The sequence below is a fragment of the Taudactylus pleione genome, unplaced genomic scaffold (assembly GCF_031769625.1).
Source record: "Taudactylus pleione unplaced genomic scaffold, aTauple2 ptg000040l, whole genome shotgun sequence".
In the NCBI taxonomy this organism is placed as follows: domain Eukaryota; kingdom Metazoa; phylum Chordata; class Amphibia; order Anura; family Myobatrachidae; genus Taudactylus; species Taudactylus pleione.
Window position 1 is genome coordinate 35010820 of NW_028284442.1, and position 21408 is coordinate 35032227.

Sequence of the window (21408 nt, forward strand, 5' to 3'; positions counted from 1 at the left end):
AACGGTGTGTTTCGCTGCTCTGGATGTATCAATTGCAGATTTTTAATCATCGGTGATCAATTTGAGGATCCGTTAACTAAGCGAGTGTTTAAAATTCACCATCGATTAAATTGTGAAAGCAAATTTGTTGTATATATTATCAAATGCCCATGCAATCGTATTTATGTGGGCAAGACTGTTCGTATGCTTAAAGAACGGATTGCATTACACCGTTCATCTATACGCAAAGCGTTTACAGTGGTAGATGGTAGTACTCCTCCTGTTGCTAGGCATTTTATGGATATGGGTCATAGTCTCTTGGATTTCAAAGTGATGCCAATCGATCATATACCTCCTTCTGTTGGAGGCGGTGATCGTGGTAAAAAACTGCTTCAGAATGAATGTCGCTGGATTTATGACTTACGCTCCATGTCACCCGTGGGGCTTAATGAAGAACTAAACCTCAGTTGTTTCTTATAATAGTGTTGCACTTAATAACGTCTTCTATTTCTATGTTTGTGTCTTTTTATATTTGTCATTTTTGTATGTTTCTTGCCCTCTGTGAGACATAGCCTGTACTATATGATGCTGTCAATTCACTCTGACTATAATATTAGATAAGCCTGAGATTAATTTTGGTAATGCACCTTAATATCAGATATTAACAGCAAAACCGGAATATGACTTCCGGGCTGTGGAACGCAAGCTCCGTTGGAGCGCATGCGTCACTTCCGGTTCCCCGTTGGATGCGTCGCTCTGACACGTGGAGGTTCCAGTGAATGCAAGCTATACAGGTGAGTGTTATGGGACATCATCATTATGGAATTCAGGTGTGTTACACAGAGGGTATAAGAACATAGGCTGGCAATTGTGTGGTTATGCCCCGTGAGGAAGGTACCTGAGGGTGCCGAAACAGCTGTCGGGCCGGGCTACACACCATGCTGCAGCGTTGGGTCACTGACTTGATGAGTATCACATTTAAGCTTTTTTGCACTGTTGCACTTTACTGTGAACTGACGCTGTATTGAGATATGCTGTGGTGATATAAAAAGACTTTTACTTTTTTTGCATCTATTTTGGTGTGCTGGTCGTCTATTGATATGGACATTTCTATATATATATATGTATATATATGAGTGCTTAGGGTTAATGTGCGCCCCTCCCCGCCATCATCCCCTCCCTCATATGGTATCTCCAGGATTCCCGCCTCCTTCTGTACTGAGTGTGTGTCCGGCTGTCGGTCACACAGGCCGCTGAACTTGTTTCTAGCTGCTGCATAGGATGGAGACCCAGCTGCTGCGCCGGCACACAGTGCTTCTGACTCTCTGCCTTGCAGTGCTCCAGGCGGCCGCTGCCACTTCATCTGCCGCGGAAGACAAGGAGCAGCCTCGGCCTGGCCGGGCCAGTCAGGACGGAGAATGTCACTTCTACGCCGGAGGACAGGTGTACCCCGGGGAGGCGACCCGTGTGCCGGTGTCCGACCACTCCCTCCACCTCAGCAAGGCCAAAAGTGGGTAACTCGGCGAGGCAGGCACCAATGCTGCCGCTCCCAGTGCCTCCCTCCCTCTCCAGTGCTGCGCTGTGCTTATCCCATTGGTGCAAATGCTCATCCATTACTGCACGTTGTGTGTGTGTGTACTCTTATGTGTGTGTATCAATGCAGACTCTACCCTTCATAGTGTGCTGCTTCTGGCTCCTGACGTGTGTGTGTGTGTGTGTGTGATGCATTCATCCCCTTCTAAAGTTGTTTGTTTTTTTATTTATTTTCATTTTGTGGTTTTGTGAGATTTCGAAATGTTTGCAGCTTATTTGTCTATGCAATTGTTCCCATAGCACCCGCAGACAAATCAGTGTGTTTCCTGCTTCTTTAATAAGATTACTTGAATTGGCTTAATATATAGTGGGTTTGATAAGTGGGGACCAAAGGCTATAACCCATTTGATTTTGAGAAGTATATAGAATTTGTATATGGCCTTTCACCTGTAGAGTGAGCTGTAATGGATGCTGTTCAGTGATGCAGACAGAACAAACAGGATGCGGTTAAATTACCGCCGCCCGGAATGCCGGCTGTCCGAATCCCGACGGTGGAAAGCCAACCCGGGACTAAAGATAGGCGTCGAAATGTTGGCGCCTATCTTTAGCCCCATGCCGAAATCCCGATGTTTGGCATACTGAACGAGCTAAGCCGGGGAGAGTTGGCTTGTAGCAGTGGAGGGGGGGGTTGGGTTTAGACACCCCCGGGGAGAAGGTTAGGGTTGGGCACCCTCCCTGGACGGTTAGGTTTATGGTGCGAGAAGGGTGGCGGGGATTAGATTTAGGCACCCCTATTCTGAAGAAGCGTAAAAGAATTTGGACTGGCTTCATTTAGGGGTGATGTGCTGGCGATGCCAGCAATGTGCTGTTCTGACTGCTTTGGAATGGCGGCATTGGCACTCTAATCGTGTATTTCAGTTTGCATACCCGCTGGGGTGCGTTTTTAAATGCATCGTGTTGGGATATCCATATGTAAGGCTGATGTGTACTGTGTAGCTTATAATTGAATCAACCCCTATGGATTCGATCCAATTAAGGGTGAGTTACTTGTGGCGCAAGTAAGTGCGGCCGTATGCCGCTCTTACGGTACCGCCGGACTCGTGGGTTTTTGTTCGCAGCCCCATAGATAGGGCTGCGTACAAAAATGTGCGAGTCTTGTGTGAGATCAGGCCGCGGGAGAAGGGGGGGAATTGCGGCGCTGGTATTTCTGTGCTGTTGCAACAACCCCTTTTTTTTTGTGTTTTTTTTTTTTATTATTTTTTTTTATTTTATTTGTACATCAATAAGTTACTACTAGGCACTGGAATGTTAGTTTGATAATGTATCTTCCGTTTTAAAGTATTTTATTGGTAACTTCTGTATTGGGATTCTGATGCTGTGTTCCGTGGACTCATTGTCAGTTCTTGGCGTGTTCACGATGCTGCCCATTTTTTGCTTTGTTTGTTTTAGCTTGCTAGAGATATCAGCTTGCTACTACTAAGGACACGTAATGCATAACTATTAGTACTCTGTGGGACTGTGCATGCTGGTTAAGTTTAATTTGGTCAATAACAATCGTCCACGGTTATTGATTTCTTGCTATGAGTTTCTATTGCATGACAGAAAAAAGTTAGACTAAATCCCTTTACTGAAGGTTAACACTTGGCTGTATTCAATTTGAAGCAATGAGTGGCTGCACACCTTACTGCTTAATATGGTAGCCCAACATTGCAGATTTTCAGCGCACTGCTATGGGGTGTGAGGGGAAAATCTGCAATATTGATGGTTGTGAGGTGCCGGAGAAATGGTCAGAATGCTGGCACCTTGCATCACCGCTAAAATAAATACCCCTGTTGAGTTCAGCCATATTGATAACTAACAAATACTATAGAAACCAAGACAACCACTACCATGAAGCGAAAATGCGAACACTGTGTACTGGTAAGGGGCCTGTTAAGGCAACTAGGCCCCTAATTATTAATAATCACTTTTGCAAAACGATCAGTGAATGACAGTACCGCCCATGATCATTTTTGAAAATGCCATCATAGTAGCCGGATGCATCATCCGGGACATGCAGGGACACGGGCTCCGAAAGGAGTCCGTCCCTGCGATGTCTCCGGAGAGCTGCCGGCCAATGCCGGGGCTGCTGTCCCGCAGACTGCACATGCACAGCCGCCATATCTGGGGAGAGTTCCTGCTAATTATACGGTGTGTAGCCCATAGGCTACAGCTGCTAACGCCATCTTTAGATGGCGCTAGCTGTGGGGGCCAATATTGGGAATGCACCGCATTCTGGATATTGGTAAATTTGGCAGCATCGCATCCCCCACAGAAACATATGGGGGATGTGGCAGCCAGCGGTAATGGAGGGATCACAGCAGGTGTCGGAGATACCTGCTGCGGTCTCTCCTTAATGCATACGGGGGATACTTAATATTTGAGGATTATACCTCAAATTTACTTTGATTAATGGACCTCCGAATGAGTAAGTACCGAATATTTACAAAAAGGTCTGCACCAAAAAAAAAAAGCAGAGCAGTTATTTTTCTGAAAGAGAGAACCCATCCCCATAATTCTATCTATAATTTTTTTTTTTTTTGTACAGTTTAATTCTCGTCTATAGGCAATTGTGATGTTTTCTTATTTTTTAGTTTCCAAGCCAGCTCCATACTGGGAAGGAACAGCGGTGATAAATGGAGAGTTCAAAGAATTGAAACTTACAGATTATAAAGGAAAATATTTAGTTTTCTTCTTTTATCCCTTGGATTTGTAAGTATAGTTTATTTATTTGTAAAATATTTTTGGTGTATACTTGGCTAGAATGCGAACCTTCTTCATTCCCTGTTGGCAGCATATCAGAGACCACTATACCCACTCAGCAGATGGAAACATGTGACATTATGTTGCCCCCTCCAAATAGGTTTGCTGGGATGTGTTTTTTTTTTAATTTTTTTTTTTATTTTTTTTTCATACTGCTCTCTCATCAAGGGGGGGAATTCAATTAGCTGCGGTACTTAACCGCTGGCTAATTGATCTCTCGGGGCTAATTCAATTAGTTCCAAAGATGGAACTTATTGGTGTGCGGCCTAATCATAGGAGGCCCCTTTAGGGAAAAAAATGTCACTGAGAAGGAAGGTGGTAGGTGGGGTGCACAGTGAGCCCCTCAGCCAGGGTGCGTGATCATGTATGCTGGGCTGCTGGCTGAGGCAGGTTAGAAAATAAAATGTCTGATAAGCCCCTTTATCGCAGCTGGGGCCACGTTAACACATAGGCTACGCATTGACACACAGACCTATGTGTTTTTGTACCCATTTCTCGCACCTCAAAACATATCTGGTCTAATTGAATTCTCCACCAAAGTGGTAGATTCCCCTGACCTGATCGTTTTTACTCTCACCCTAATTTAGTATCCAGGAAAAATGAAAGATGTTTGCATACTTCAAGATAAGTTATAATGTCCCCTTTCATAACAAAGATTCTAAAGTGTTTCAAGCCTTTTCTAGAGTTAATCACCTGTTTATCTAAATACACTATCTTGTTTGAAGTGACTTCTGGCTTTAAGGTTCTGTGGATTAAAAAGCCATAGCTGTCCGTGAACAGAAAAAAAGCTTTCTTCAACGCTGAAGCGTCCTTTCTAGGGGTATAATGATTGCAAGCCCTATGACGATTGAGTGCTGTGATCATTTGAGTATAGAGTAGTGTTTAGGTAGTGAATGGATATATAAATCGCTACAATTCTTTCACCTGGAATTTTGAAGAAATGCCCATCCAGAATGATGATCAAACAGACGCTAATTTATTAACGTTCTGGAAGTTTGATGCATTCGTGTATCCGTCAGTCTCTTCTCCCCCTCCCCTTTTGCCCTCCCTGTTTCTAATAGAAATGTCTGTTCTTTTTTCTTACTACCGCTAACTGAATTTGTTTTCTACCGTTTGTCTCTAGCACGTTTGTCTGTCCAACTGAAATTATTGCGTTTAGTGACCGCATGGAAGAATTCAGATCGATAAATACTGAAGTTGTAGCCTGCTCTGTGGACTCTCAATTTACACACTTGGCATGGTTTGTATCTCATTTATATTACCCTTTTTTTTTTTTTTTTTGTAGCTGGCTCCCTCTGATCATACAGATTTCGTTTAATGAGACATTTGGATATGTTCGGAAAACAAATCTGAATTAATCCCTAGATCTTGTTTGATGGTGCTCTGTATTTATGCGAGTGCTTTAAAAAAGAATCTCACACCTCAGGGGCAGCTTGTTGTGCTTGCTTTAGTGATCTTTGTTTAAATAATTTTTTGCAATTGGATGAAACTCATTGTGCATTTACTTTCTTTTTTAATAGATCTTGTATTCTACAAGGGCAGTAAGGATAACCTGTGTTCTGCACACTTTATGTAGTGGCAAGGTTGTAGCTTACAGGGTCTATGATCCAAATGTATTTTTTTTTTTTGCTTTCATGGCTATAGGTTGTATAAACCTTGAATCAGAGCACTTACAGCTGCAAACATTGTAGGCACCATTTAAAAGGACAGAACAGTATTTAAATGATTGAATACATGTTTATGCTGATAGGATAAATACTCCACGGAAGCAAGGTGGGCTTGGGCCCATGAAAATTCCTCTCTTGTCTGACTTGACTCATCAGATTTCAAAGGATTATGGGGTATACCTGGAGGACCAAGGTCACACTCTCAGGTTTGTGCATCTAACAGTGTAGTAAAACTTGTAACTGTGCGTTCACATGCCTGGCTAACTGTACTAAGCTTCTCATCCTAGCTGTCCTACGATACACAAGGCTGCTCTTTTGGGCCAGTCTGCTTATCTAGACCTATAAGCATTCACTCCAATATTAACACAATATCCTATCTTGTTCAATGACAAAATGAGATTAAATAAATTTAGGTTGTGTCCACTCCCTCCGGCTGTCTCATAATACTGCCCAGTAAAAAAAAGTTCTGGGTACAACACTGGCTTTATAACAGTCGGAGCTGCTTTGGTAATCTCTTAGCGTAGCTATGGAATTTTTTATTTTATTCATCTAGATTTTCTGACGTGTTTTTGCCCCAGACAAAACTAACTTGGCGTGCTGAGAGCACTTCCCAAGACCATCTTCCTTGGGTTGCTGAAGGTTTCTGTCGAGGTCTCCTAATCAGAGGCTACTTCCACAAGTGCCCATAACTTTAAGATTTACTCTACCAGCCGCCCAGTCAGGCCTCTTATTTGGGTGGCTATTTTTCTGCCAGAAGACACCACCAACTTCCCTCTAGTGTTTTCATTACCTCTTGTATATTTCCCTGCAGAAATGTCTTGAAAATAGCCTGCTTTGGTGGAGACACACAAGTGCCTCCAGTCATCTTATAATATTGAGCCTGCTATCTATTTTTTTTGTTTTTAGGGGGCTCTTCATAATCGACGACAGGGGAGTCTTACGGCAGATTACAATGAATGATCTTCCTGTTGGTCGATCTGTAGATGAGACTCTTCGTCTTGTCCAAGCATTCCAGTACACAGACAAACACGGGGAAGGTAAGTAATGTGTTAACATTGGCACAGTGGATAGCATTGCTGCTTCACAGCACTGGAACGATGTAGCCAATAGTGTAAGAGTAATTTTATAAATAACTGATTATTCCTATTAAGTGTAAGTAAACGCTACATAAAAAGGTGCAGTAGTAGCCTTTCATTGTGGTTTTTTTTTTTTTTTTGTTTTGTTTTTTTTCCCTCCCCACCATAGAACATTTGCTATTATAGGTTTTCTTTGTTTAAACTTCAATCCAATTTAAGAAACGTAGTTTCTTCCTTTTCATCTCCATGTGTAGTTTAATTCCTTTGCTGCATAGAGACCAGAAAAAGAAATACCCCAACAGGTACATAATGTGACTCCTCCTTCCTCTGGTGTCTCCTTCCTCTTATCAGCAGAGTAAGGCAGCATATGTAGGTGAAGTAGCCTTTGAGTGCAGGTGGTTCCTGCTATGCCCCTTTAGGAGTGCAGGCAGGGACAGTTGTGGCTGAAGACACTTAATTGCTTGTTACAATTTTTGCTCACTGTTGACCAATGGTGAAGCTGTATGCAATGCTGTGAACTCCTCTGCGTAAATTGCTCTTACATGGAGTATTTATGCATTATGGAGCCTGGACTCCCCCTAACCAAAAAAAAAGCCGAAGAGCACCCATTCTAGGTAAACTAGTAATGTGGGTAGGTTAATTGGTAGTCCTTTTCATTCTCCATACTCCTAAAAGCCTTCTGAAGGGGGAAAAAAAGCCAACAAGTCTAACTGTGCAGCACGTATTAAGCAATCGCAGCCAGAAGTATGGTTTTAGCCGTAGTCGCCACAAGAGGTGTATAGCTTTGTCAATGGGTTTTGCAGACCCAGTGTGAAAGAATTTTAAACATTCTTTCGATTTTTTTTTTTTTTTTGTTAAATTTTTTGCTTGGTGAAAACCTGGACTCAATGGTCTGAAATGCTCTGGAGATAATACCCGTTAAGTTGCTGCAGGATAGATGAATTTCATTTTGACAGAAGAACTGCTGTATTTTTGGCATTTTTTTTCATAACTCGTTTAAACAGCCTTTTTAGTCACTTCGAGTCTGAAGGTGGTCAAAGGTCTCACAAGGACCCTTTCCTAGACCAACTTCCTCATGGAAGCAGGATTTCAAAGCATGCAATTAATGGGTTTGTGACATTAAAGTGGGGTACCCTATTGAAATCCATTCTGTACCCTGAGGGTATATCTTTTGTTAAGTCCCGAGTCTTTTACTCCTCAGTGGAGCTGGAGGCTTTACGGAACAGTTCAGATTTAGGGCCGTATTAAATTAGAGGCGAAAGTGCTGTTTGGCAAAAAAGTTTCCGTGGATTTGGACTTTCTGCCTGTTTTGGAGGGGTAAAGTGTTTTTGGGATTGCAGGTGCATGTATGAGTGGTTTTTCATGTTTATTAAAACTTCACTTTAAAGACATTAAAAATATGCTAGCACCCATTTTCACGTACCCCAAATTTGACTGGACTACTTATTTTCACCAAAAAATTATGCTTTATGCCATTCTTCACCACTTATGCAAAGACACTAATAAGAAGCAATTTAAACTACTTTAGTACCCCAAACACTTTTATTAGGACTATTAGTACACATCTACATTGATTCCCTATGTTAGTGCATTTTTTTTTTTTGGGGTGCAGACTGATTTCCCAATTCTGACTACTTTCCACATTCGCCGCTTTCCATTTTCATGTGGTTTGGAATTGAATAGGGCAAAAAGCGGGGACGTGCACAAAGTTTTCGTGTCAAACTGGCGATGTAGGCAGAAAGTCGACTGGTGAAATCTTTCCGACATTTTGCGTCTAACTGAGTACAGGCCTTAGTTGTCAGCAACTAAGATTACAGACAACTGGTTGTCAATAAAAGGATACTCGCTAACAGAAACCTAGTTGTCATAGTAAAACTAGTAATACACACACACTAAAAATTAGGATTTTAATAAAGGATTCAATCGCCTATTTTAACCACTGATATTAATTATCTATAAATAATTAAAATATTTTGCTAAACTTAATATCAACCCCATAACAGAGGATTGGTGGCTAATGGATATTATATTGAAATGATTACTTTTGCGAATGAATACTGTTCGAAGGTTGATTATTATTTTTTTTTTTAAATGGTATCTGTTATTTTAACAATAACTTGTCTGGAGTGCATCACAACAAAAAAAAATTTACTTTCTGCTTTTTTTGGCCTTAGTCAGACTTGCAAGTATTGCAAGGAAATCTCTTTGATAGCGGCGGAATACAATACTGAAGGGTCACAGTGTGTCCCTTCTCTGAACCGAAATGGATTGTTCTTGCCAAAGATTCTAGCTCCAAAGTTTGTGGCTCTTTTACTTACAGAAATGGTATAAGGAGAATGTAAACAGTCTACGTTCATGCAACATGCAATTAAATACTTACAACCTCTTTTAAGACACAAAACTCTCAGGAACTTTGGCAACAATCAGACAGTGGTTACTCTCTTAAACTGCCTATATGGCATTGGAAGCAGAACCATAATGGCAGAAGCATTGACACACGTCAGAAGAAACCTGATATCCACCCTTTGTATTACACAAAAAATATAAGTGGTCCGACTTAGTTGATATTAAGTCTGTCTAGGGGAATGGGCATTTGTTGTCCCCAAAACACCACCTAACTACTAGTACAGAATTTCGGCCCACCTGAAATAGATGCTGTAGTGGCAAATTCAAATTTCAAGGCAACTCTGTTCTATTGTCAGACCACAAGACAAATGGAATAGATGATCTGATTTCCTGTAACCTTCAACTAGGGTTATATGTTCTTTACTGATGATCATGAGAGGAACAGCTCATAGTGGTTTTTCCATTTTGCCTGTGACCCCCGTAGTTTGTTGCAGAAGATCTGGCTACAAGTTTCTGCAGAGACTTGTTCTGCATCCCAACCCTAAGGTCTTTGTTTTGCTTTCTGGTGCAATCGCCATGCCCACAAAGAAAACTCCCTATATTCGCAATAATATAATAGACAATCAGCAGTGCAAAGCCAAGTTATTTAATGATGCTTCTGCCATTCCACGGGTTCTGGGTTTTATCCTGTATTATTGAACTAGGGCAGGCCTGGCCAACCTGTGGCTCTCCAGCAGTTGTCTGGCTCAGAATTAGCCACGCAGTGTTTATTTATTTTTTTTTTTTTTTAATTTTGTTGTGTTTTTAACATTGAAATATAGAACTAAGTTAAGACTGTTCTCTTCCCAACTGTGAATCTGCAGTCACGCTTTAAATCTGCCCCATCTGCAATGCAACATGGGTTTTGTTCCTTATTTTTAATTTGAGAACTCTGCATCAGGCTGTCGGTTACCACTTTATTAGGTACACCTTTCATCCCCAAGCAGCCTGTATTTTTTTATTTTTTTTCTTGCCAATGATTCAACAAGGCGGTGGACACCTTCCTTAGAGATTTTGTTCCAGGTTGACATGATGGTGTTGCGCAGTTGCACTAAATTTGTCTTCTGCACATCCATACTGTGAATATCTTTCTGCCACACCCTATAGGTGCTCTATTGCATTGATCTGGTGACTGTGGAGGCCCTTGGTGTAAACTGAAGTTCTGTTCGTGAAACCGGCTTAAGAGGACATGTGCTTTGTGACATTGCATGTTACATTGCTGGAAGTAACCATAGGGGATGGGTTGACTGTGGCAAGTATTCACATAGGGTCTCATTCAGACTCGCTCGCGAGTGCTGTACGCTCGCAAGCGGGTTGATGGTGCCCAAGTGCGCATGCGCACTACGGAGGGAGCTCCGTTGTGCGCATGCGCGAGACCCGGCGCCGGGTCTCGCACCAAAGGGGGCATACTGTCGATGGTGATTGACAGCATGCCCCCTTTGGTGGGTGTGCCAGGGGCGTGGCTGCCCAGACGGAGGCGTTCCCATGGGAACGACGCCTTCCGTCTAGGTCCGGCCCCACTGACATGACTAGTGATGTCAGTGGGAGTGATTTTGGCTCTGTTAGAGCCAAAATCACTCCAGGGCTTGCGGCAACGAGACCCTACCGCAAGGGTCTCGTCACAAGCCCGACCATCATCATGGACGCTCGCATAAGCTGTGGGTGGTAACCCACAGCTATGCGAGCGTCCAAAAAGCCGGGCGGAAAAAAAAAACACGCCCTGATTCAGAGCGGGCGCTCGTTCAGAGGGTCCGGCTCTGAATCAGGCCCATAGTGCAACAATTTTCTTTCCTTGTGTGAAAGGTTCTTTCAGGTACACAATCTCTCCACCTCCGTTGGAATGTGTGCCAAGTTACACAATCTATATGTCCCGTTGATTCACCAGATGCAGCGAGACCACGATCACAGTTAACGTGGTCACCGGCTATCGATCGCTGCAGCCAGCTGCTCTACCCACCGGGTGGTGTGGAGACTAGGTCCCTACGGAGGCAGTTATGGAGTGTGCCCACTTCCTGGATAATCTGGTTTGTCTTTCGCTTCCTGAATTAGAGCAAATCCTTGAGAGATCCTGCAGGATCTCAGGGAACAGTTATTCTTATCAGTGCTTACGCCGGTAAGTGTTCCTATGTCAGCGTGTGTTCCAGAGATGGATTGAATGTTGTCCAACGCGTTGCAGCCTTCCGGCCTCAGACTTCATGATAAAATGGGACACTATTCTGAAAGAATGCTCTAAAAACCTCATGAAATTAATTGTAGACAAACACAATGGGACACTAAACAAATTAGAAGAGGAAATACAAACACTTAACAGCAAACTTGACATACACAGAGAAGATGAAGAGTTCACAACATTAGAACAATTAGCACTAGTCAAATTGGGAAAAAAATGAAAACGCCTTAATAGCCACTAAACAATCCAAAATACTTAGTGACAAAATTGGTAAAAAAAAGATCCAAGACACCCAGAAAAACAAAAATAAGAAAGGAATCGCACAACAATAACACTATCACAAAGATCTCTAAGATCAAGGAACACACAAGATACAATGGGAAAAAATCCTAAACAAAACCAGGACAACAGTATACAAAAAACTCAACATACCAACAGTATATGACAAAATTACACAACAAACCACAGACAAAGGAAACACATGATCTAACAACAAGGGGGAACGAACCAACAGAAGAAGAATCCGATTTGGACACAAGTAACACTACAGAATTCTCGACTTACAACATAAATGAAGACTATTCCTATGAACTAGGGGTGTGCACCGGCCACTTTTTGTGTTTTGGATCTGGATCTTTCTTCGTGTTTTGGATCTGGATTGGTTTTGCCAAAACCACCCTTCCGTGTTTTGGGTTCTGGGTCTTGTGTTTTGGATCTGTATTTTTTTGAAAAAAAGCATAAAAACAGCTTAAATCACAGAATTTGTGGGTTTTTCTGCTCCTATGCAATTATTAACCTCAATAACCTTCCTTTCCAGTCTATTCTGAACACCTCACAATATTGTTTTTATGGCCAAAAGATTGCACCGAGGTAGCTGGATGACTATGCTAAGCGACACGAGTGGGCGGCACAAACACGTGGCCCATCTAGGAGTGACACTGCAGTGGCAGACAGGATGGCAGTTTGAAAAACTAGGCCCCAAACAGTACATACTGCAAAGAAAAAAGAGGTGCAAGATGGAATTGTCCTTGGGCCCTCCCACCCACCCTTATGTTGTATAAATAGGACAAGCACACTTTAACAAACCAATCATTTCAGCGCCAGGGTCTGCCACACAACTGTGGCTGAAATTATTGGTTCGTTTGGGCCCCCAGAAAACAAGCTGGCAATTAATGTGTCCCTGCACAAACTGGCTCTACGGAGGCAAGATGTCATCCTCATCCACCGATTCCTTGGATAAACAGGAAAAAGCGATTTAGGTGTCCCTGGACTGCTTACGGTCTTAGCCAAAGTTTCTGAACTTGACAGTAACTTTTTATGAACGCGCTGCAGGTGCCGTATAAGGGAGGATGTTCCTAGGTGGTTAACGTCCCTACCCCTACTTATTTCACCTTTACATATGGCAAGACAGTTGTCCGGATTTGGATAGAAATATTGCCAGACCAAAGAGATGGAATGTTTGGTCTTCTGCCCAGGCATGACCGTGATGGGCTTTTTCATCCCACGGACAACAACTGTCTCCCCCGGAGCCTGATTTCAACAAACCACATCACCATCAGAATCCTCCTCGCCAACTTCCTCCTCAGTGCCAGCTACACCAGTATCCTCATCCTGTTGTACTTCAACAGTGACATTTTCAATTTGCATATCAGCAAGTGGACTGTGGGTGCTCCTTTCAGCACTTGCAGGGGGCGTGCAAATGGTGGAAAGAGCCACCTCTTCCCGTCCAGTGCTGGGAAGGTCAGGCATCGCAACCGCCACCACACTTGGACTCTCCTTGGGGATTTGTAATATCTTCTTAGAACGCACAGTGCTTCGCTGTGCTTTTGCCAGCTTAACTCGTTTGATTTTTTTTAGCTGGAGGAGGGCTTCCATCTTCATGTGAAGCTGAACCACTAGTCATGAACATAGGGAAAGACCGTAGCCGTTCCTTGCCACTCCGTGTCATAAATGGCATATTGGCAAGTTTACGTTTCTCTTCAGATGATTTAAATGTTTTTTTAAGGTCATTTTCCTGAACTTTGTCATTTGGGATTGTATGTGGCCTCTACTATGACATTGGGCATCGGCCTTGGCAGACGATGACTAGTGGCAGCAGCTTCAGCACTAGGTGGAAGTGGTTCTTGATCTTTCCCTATTTTATTTTTATCTGAGAAAGTTTGGTCCTCCATTTATGTTATATTTATATATACGTGCGGCTAAGGCGCACACAAACACATAAAATATTTTTTTATTTTTGTTGGAGACTAGTGCACTTTGTGGGTTACACCACGCTTTAAGAAATGAGCCAGCCGGCCCTTTACTTATGGGACACAGGCGCACGCTTGGCGCTGCTCCTTTGTTGAGGCAGCCACAGTGCACACAATTCACAAACACAGAATAAATATATATATATTTTTTTGCACTTGGGGGGAGCACCCCTGATGTACAGAGCACCCCCTGGACAACACTACAGTACCCCTTTAGGACTGGGACACTGCACAGGACTTTGGAGTGGACACAGCCCCTATGGACAACTGACTGCACAACACAGTCCAGCCAGCCCCTATGGACTTTGAAGGAGTGGACACAGCCCCTATGGACAACAGCAGCACAACACAACACTACACTGCACTACACTACACAGCCCAGCCAGCCTTAACTCCCACCCTCCCTCTTCACTGTCTACAGCCGAGTGAGAAAATGGCGCTGACGCGGGTACCTTATATAGGATCCAAAACCCGTGAGACCCGGAAGGCGGGATGATGACGTTTTGCCTCGATTTCAGATCCGAGTCAGGCGGGAAATGTCGAGCCTGACTCGGATCAGGGGGGTTCGGATTTCAGAAATAAATCATGGGGCACATCTTTTTTAGATATAGGGCAGGCATTCTGGCATGCAAGGACAAACCAACCTCAAACAAACGCAAAACTAGAGTTACTAGAAGGGGATGTAGAGGAGGTAGAAACCGGGTGTGGTTCTAATTGGTTTCCTGTCTCAAATGGTTTGCATATTGGTTGTCAAGGAAACCGGATTTAATTGATTGCAGGAAAGTTTGTCTCTCCATTAGTAATGTTAACGTAGTTGTCATGGAAACTATCTAGTTTATTTTAGAAATAAACTGATATGTAGATATTGTATGTGGCTCAATACATTCTTAGTTGCTTAGTTAACGTCATGTCCTGTGTCTTGGTATTATAATTGTTTTTGTGTTTCAATTGTTTAAATAATTATGGTACTAAATATGTGATTGGTGGCAGTTGCACATCACATATTTTATGTGGAACACTAGTGAGGCTATATATCTGTACCTATATCTCCTTTGCTTCATCATTTGGCATGTTTAATGATGACTATGGTGATTTGATGGTTTACTCATGTATTTAATAGTTGTGTTTGTAAAACATCAATATGGCAGCTCCCAATATTTTTTTATTTTTTATTATTATATGAGCCCTATTGTTTATGAATGGTCAGTGGCTAATAATGGCTTTGACTTCATTATCTATATTTAGTCCATATGGGGTCAGTTCTTCCTTATCTAGAACTAGGTCAAAGTTGCCGCCCCCCCCTCCAGTTCCTGAGTACATGTTTTATGCCTATGATGCTTAGTCCTGATGGGTTTTTGTCATGTTTGAGTTGGAAATGATTGGATAAACTGTGGGATTCTAAGCCTCTGCGAATGTTATGCACATGTTCTGCAGTTCTGATTTTAAGTGGTCTTTTTGTTCTCCCTACATATTGAAGGCCACAGGGGCATTCTGCTAAGTAAGTGACCCCTGTGCTAGCACATGTGATGTGTTCCCTAATTGTGAATTCTTTGTTCGTTTGTTTGGATATAAATGTTTTGATTCTTTCGGTTGTGGGTGTGCATGTGAGACAGTTACTGCAGTGGAAGAAACCCCCCTCCTGGTGGTAAATCCATAATGGTCCTTTTTGTTTTGATTATTTTGGCAGTATGTGATTTTTGGTTAGTGTTCCGTTTAGGTCTGGTGCTTTTCTGAGAAGTAGTTCTGGTCTGTTTGGGAGAATTTCTGACAGTTGATCATCCTGTAATAGAATGTGCCAGTGTCTGGTAAGTATCTTGCGTAACATATATCTGTGTCTGCTGTATTGTGTTACTAGACAGGTTTTGTATTTTTCATTGGTAGTTGTTGGTTTTTGATTGTAGCAGTGTCTCTGTCTGTCAATCTGGCATTTTCGTATGCATCCTCTACTAACTTGGTGTTGTATTTTTTTTCTCATTGAATTGTTTTTTCATTGCTGTTGCTTGTTCTGTGTAATCTCTATCCTGTGTACAGTTTCGTCTGATTTCTTGTGAATTGACTTTTAGGAATGCTGGTCAACCAGTTTGGATGGTGTCCACTGGTTGATAGAATGAAGCTGTTAATATCAACAGGTTTTTGGAATGTTCTGGTGTGTATCTTATGGTTTTCAATGAATATTGTAAGGTCCAAGAAATTCTCTTGCTTTTGACTATGTTCTGTTGTGAATATCAGTCCTCTATTGTTGATGTGGTTCAGGAAAGTTTTTAGAGTGAGTTGACATCCCCCTTCCAGATGAATATGACAGTCTATGTAGCGGCGCTAGAGGACTAGATTGCGTAGAGCTCCCGCATGTTCCAGATGTCATTCTCCCAGCTACTCATGAACAGATTTGCGTAGCTCAGCGCAAATCTAGTCCCCATAGCGGTGCCCCTGGTCTGGCGAAAAAAACGGTTGTCAAACCATACATAGTTGTGTTGTAATATAAACTTGATACCTTCGACTATGAAGTCTACTTGGTCTGTGTGTTTTTGTCACTACTAAGTATGTCTTCAATTGCTTGTGTGTGTGCCTTGTGTATGGTCTATTAATGTGCAGAGCCTCCAACCCTCTTCCCATGTGGTTTGTTTCAATGTTCTGAGTATGTCTGCTGTGTCTTGTATGTATGACTTCTGTTTCACGTTGTAGGAAAATGTCTATATATTGTGATAGGCGATAAGTGAGTTAATCCTTGATATGATAGGTCTCCCTGGCAGTTTGTTGTTTTTTGTGGACTTTGGGTAAGTAGTAAAAAACGGGTATTACTGGATTTGTGTTATTTAGGAATTGGTGTTCTGATTTGTTTAAGATTCCCCTGTCGTGGCCTGCATATATAAGGTGTTTCAATTTTGATTGATAATACTGTGTTGGGTCTTTGTCCAGGATCTGGTATGTGTCCTTGTCACCTAAAATTCTATTGCATTCGTCCAAATAATCTTGTTTGTCAAGCAGTACAATTCCCCAACCCCCCCCCCCCCCTTGTCAGCAGGTTTGATTACCAGGTTTGTGTTTTCCTCTTAGTGCCGTTTGTTCTGCTCTGGTGAAATTGTGCGTGGATTTTTTGTTTGGTTTTATGTTCTCCAAATCTTTGATTACTAGTTTCTCAAATGTGTCTATGAATGGTCCCCTAAGGTGTTGTGGGTAGAATTTGGAGGTAGGTTTAAGGTTGGAGTGCTTGAATTCAGATGTTTTGTCTTCTGGTCTGTAATCTAATCTATTTGTGTCCTTTGTAGTATTTTTGTAGCGTAAGTTTCCTAAAAAAAAAACCTGTTGATATTCAAATATGTCTCGAATTTGTTGAGATTTATTTGTGGGGCAAATTTTAAGCTTTGTGTAATGCTTCCTTGTGTGTTGGTCCTAGGTTTATTCTGCTCAAGTTGAGTATCCCTGTTTCTTTGGTGTCCGTTGGGTGGTGGGTTTTTTTGTGGGTGTTTCTACCTCCTCTACATCCCCTTCTAGTAACTCTAGTTTGTGTTTGTTTGAGGTTGGTTTGTCCTTGCATGCCAGGATGCCTGGCCCTATATCTAAAAAAGATGTGCCCCATGGTAAGCATGTGTCTCCGCTGTCTGATATATTTGGATGTGTCTGGTGTATGTGTTTAGAGGCAGGTTCACAACTCAAAAGAAAGACTGGCTATGTGTTCATAGGAATAGTCTTCATTTATGTTGTAAGTCGAGAATTCTGTAGTGTTACTTGTTTCCAAATCTGATTCTTCTGTTGGATCGTCCCCCTTTGTTGTTAGATCATGTGTTTCCTTTTGTCTGTGGTTTGTTGTGCAATTTTGTCATATACTGTTGGTATGTTAAGTTGAGTTGTTTGTATACTGGTGTCCTGGTTTTTGTTTAGGATTTTTTCCCCTTGTATCTTGTGTGTTCCTTGATCTTAGAGATCTTTGTGATAGTGTTATTGTTGTGCGATTCCTTCTTATTTTTGTTTTTCTGGGTGTCTTGGATCTTTTTTTTAACCAATTTTGTCACTAAGTATTTTGGATTGTTTAGTGGCTATTAAGGTGTTTTCATTTTTTTCCCAATTTGGCTAGTGCTAATTGTTCTAATGTTGTGAACTCTTCATCTTATCTGTGTATGTCAAGTTTGCTGTTAAGTGTTTGTATTTCCTCTTCTAATTTGTTTAGTGTCCCATTGTGTATCTACCCTCCAGTCCACAACCCCCCCCCCCCCCCCCCCCCAGGACATTAATTCCTTCTGCAATACATATTAAAAAATTTTCTTATATATAAAGGACACTGTTTATTATTTTAACCCCCCCCATTTTTTTCTACGTTCATTTGACCATATACTTATATACTACCCATTCCCTGTACCATATTATGCATACATTACTCCTCAAATTAGAGAGCATTGTGACTTCTCAATTGATTTGTTGTAGTATGTACTATATCCATTAAAACCACCTAACTATTATCCCTGTGTGCCTAGTATTATTAGATCTACATACACATATTGGTTGTCACATTAGGCACTTACAGAATTACGCAAACTAGCGCAGGCACTATATATCATATATATAAGAGATCTGGGATTATCTCCATAGTTCCAGCAGCTACCATTATCCTATACCAACCAACAAGCGCAGGTTTTGCATCAATTTCATACAATCATCACATTATATACCTTGTGGAGAAGGGTTGTTTTTTTTTTTTTTTTCTGTCTCTACTCAGCTGACTAAGGCTATATTTTGATACATTATCTGAGTATTTTAAGCGATATTTGCTGTACTTTTTGGATGTTTCCTAATTTCATATTCATCCATTCTAGAAGTAGTTGAATATAAAATGTTAGGATAAATCAATCTTGTTTGATTTATTTTAGCTTCAAACAATATATAAATCACTTAGCCAGAATAAGTTACTTTTGATAACTTTTTTTTTTTTTTTTCTTTTTTTTTTTTAATTTTTAGTTTGCCCTGCAGGATGGAAACCTGGTAGTGAAACGGTAAGTGAAAGATGATCTTCCGGCAGCCACCCAGTGCGTTTGACTGGTCGCATTGATTGCAACCATGCCCGGTAATGCACAGCCTGGCATAGTCGCAAACTATGCCACCACGCTAGGCAAATGGTTAAATGCCAGAGTAGTGTTTGGCTGTAGGTGATGGAGACTGCTATTCAAATGTGATTCTTCGAAGTACAGCTGCTATTTTACTACTTTTGATGAGGCTAGACTATCAAACGATTCCCCCCCACCTGTGTAGCTGGTGCATGTAGCTGCTTGTTGTTACAGAACACTTCTACTCGTAAGTGTGTGTAAAATAAAATATATATATTTCATATATTCATTCTGAAAGTACTAAATTTGTTTAAATTAGATCAAACCTGATGATATTATGAAAGTATGGTGGCCAAGGCAGGAATTGTAAGTAAATCATAGAGCACATAACTTATCCTAGATTCATTGCTCTGTTTAACTTCTGTTCATTAGTTTTCAGTATTATGAGTGCATGTTTCAAGAGTCAGCGATGAGGCTGAAAAATGCTGTTGGCAGTGGAATCAACCAAAAATATCGAAGGTTGATGTCTGTATAATTTATGTACAGGGAGCAATTAGTATCTAGTTTTATGGATACTCTATGCAGCTGTCCTGGTAAATAAACTACAGCTTTTGTACTATTTAAGCCTCAATATTCTATATTATCTGAAGTTCCTGTTACTTTTGACACTTAAACGTTCCATTTTTATCTAATGCAGACCGCATATGCCAGAGTGGATAGTCAAAATCCAATTGTGCTAAATTTAAGGCTTCCATTGAGATCTTTGGGGTTGGAAGGAAGACTTAAAATTTGCACACAGGATGCAATGTGATGGTCGGGGAAGGCACATCGCATCTACTGGCCTTGCAATTTTTCGCTCATACCCCATAGAGGTATTAGGAAAAAACGTGTGATGCTGGCACTACCATATATGGCCAATGTCTACTTACCTGCCATCACATCACTTTGAATTGAATCTTCCCCTTTGAATGCAGGTGGCAGATGACTATGCGCAGGCTTATATCGCCCTCTCTTATGGGCTTGCCAAAATGTGATCATCCATTATGCCTGCTGATTATTTTATGGGATAATAGTTGCGTGTGTGGACACCTTATCTTTTATTTAAATATTCCAGTTACAAGACTGGTGGTACAAGCTTTTGGGTAAATATTTTACCTGCTAGCACTTTTATTGCAATCGCTGCATCAAACTTTTGGCATGCTGTTGTCTGTAGTTTTAATTAAACTCTTGCCATGTTTTTTATTTCTGGCTGTGGTACGCGATATGTATTAAGTGGGCACTATAAATGGTCTATCGTGTAGCCAACCTCTGTCCTCGAGAGCTACGAACAGTTCACGTTTTCCAGACCACCTAGCTGGTGCACAGCATTACTTATTAACAGATTTTAAAAGATCCACAGGTGAAACTAATTTCATTTGTGATTCTGTGAGAACACCTGGAAAACATGCACTGTTGGTAGCTCTCGAGGACCAGGGTTGGCTACCCATGGCCTAATGTGTAGGGCTTTTTTGAGTCCGTAAGTTCATCCTTCCTATTACATGTCTCTACATTGAAGTTGTGTTATCTAGAAGATATTGGACACTGTCACAAATTTTGTTAATTATAATTTTTTTTTTTTCTAGATAATTCCTGACCCAGCTGGAAAACTGAAGTATTTCCATAAGCAACACTGACATTTGTTATAGCTAAACATGCATGGAGTAGTACTTTTAAAAAAAAAAAAACTGGTTGATGCTCATTAAAATTCTATGAATTTTGATAATGCTGCCTCCAAGTGTGTTTTTTTTTTTTTTTTTTTTTTTTTCTTTTTCTCCTCCTCCTCTTCCGGTATTTTTGTCTTGGAGGTGCATGAAAATATAATTGGCATTTAGAACTTCCAAATGAGAATTTGGTATGTGGAGACTTACTGATTTCTTTAGCTAGAGATTATGCCATAAATTTGGGGCATTTTGTGCAGATTAGGAAGTGAGAAATGGGGACTTGTATAATAAGGAGAATCTTGTATCCCTGTTGTAAAGCAAAATGTAATATGCTAACTCTATATAATTAAATGTTAATAATATTCACCAGAGTTGACCTATCCCTTTTTGATTTCTAAATAGATTTGTAGCTTTGCTGGAAGGTATTTTATAATTAATGCAAAGGTCAAGGGTGAAAGTGGACACTCCTGTCTCCTGATACTGCATAACACAATGCCCTTTACCAATCATATAGCCAAGGGGACAGCGTATAAGGCTTGGATTCCCATGGGAAAAATAACCTCTTATGGTGGGTACACACCTAGCTGATATCTGCAGATCGAGTGATCTGCCAATATATCTGTAGATGATGGTCTACAGATGTAGGCCAGCTTTTGCTGGGATCTACCACAGAATGTGGCATGCATAATTCTTATGGTATCGTACCTGTAGCTATGATCCTCAGGTGTTAAGGATTTCCAGAAGTTCTGGCATTCGTTCCAGCTGGCTTGGGTCTAGCCCTCCGCCTGGCCTCCCTCAAAGGTCAGGTCTC

The 21408-nt window shown here is 41.4% G+C and overlaps 1 protein-coding gene across 2 annotated transcripts; it reads left to right on the top strand.

The window, feature by feature from the left end:
• Positions 1-899: 899 nt before the first annotated feature.
• On the top strand, positions 900-20659 carry PRDX4 (peroxiredoxin 4). Of its 2 annotated transcripts, XM_088454314.1 has the most exons (8): positions 900-1489; positions 4146-4263; positions 5438-5554; positions 6065-6187; positions 6888-7018; positions 18812-18846; positions 19217-19263; positions 20520-20659. In XM_088454314.1, exons 1-8 carry the CDS (start codon positions 1261-1263, stop codon positions 20521-20523), a joined length of 804 nt encoding a protein of 267 aa, XP_088310440.1. In that variant the 5' UTR covers positions 900-1260; the 3' UTR covers positions 20524-20659. The 2 variants fall into 2 exon arrangements, with proteins under 2 accessions (XP_088310440.1, XP_088310435.1); XM_088454309.1 differs by lacking the exon at positions 19217-19263 and having other exon boundaries at positions 906-1489.
• The last annotated feature ends 749 nt before the right edge of the window (positions 20660-21408 follow it).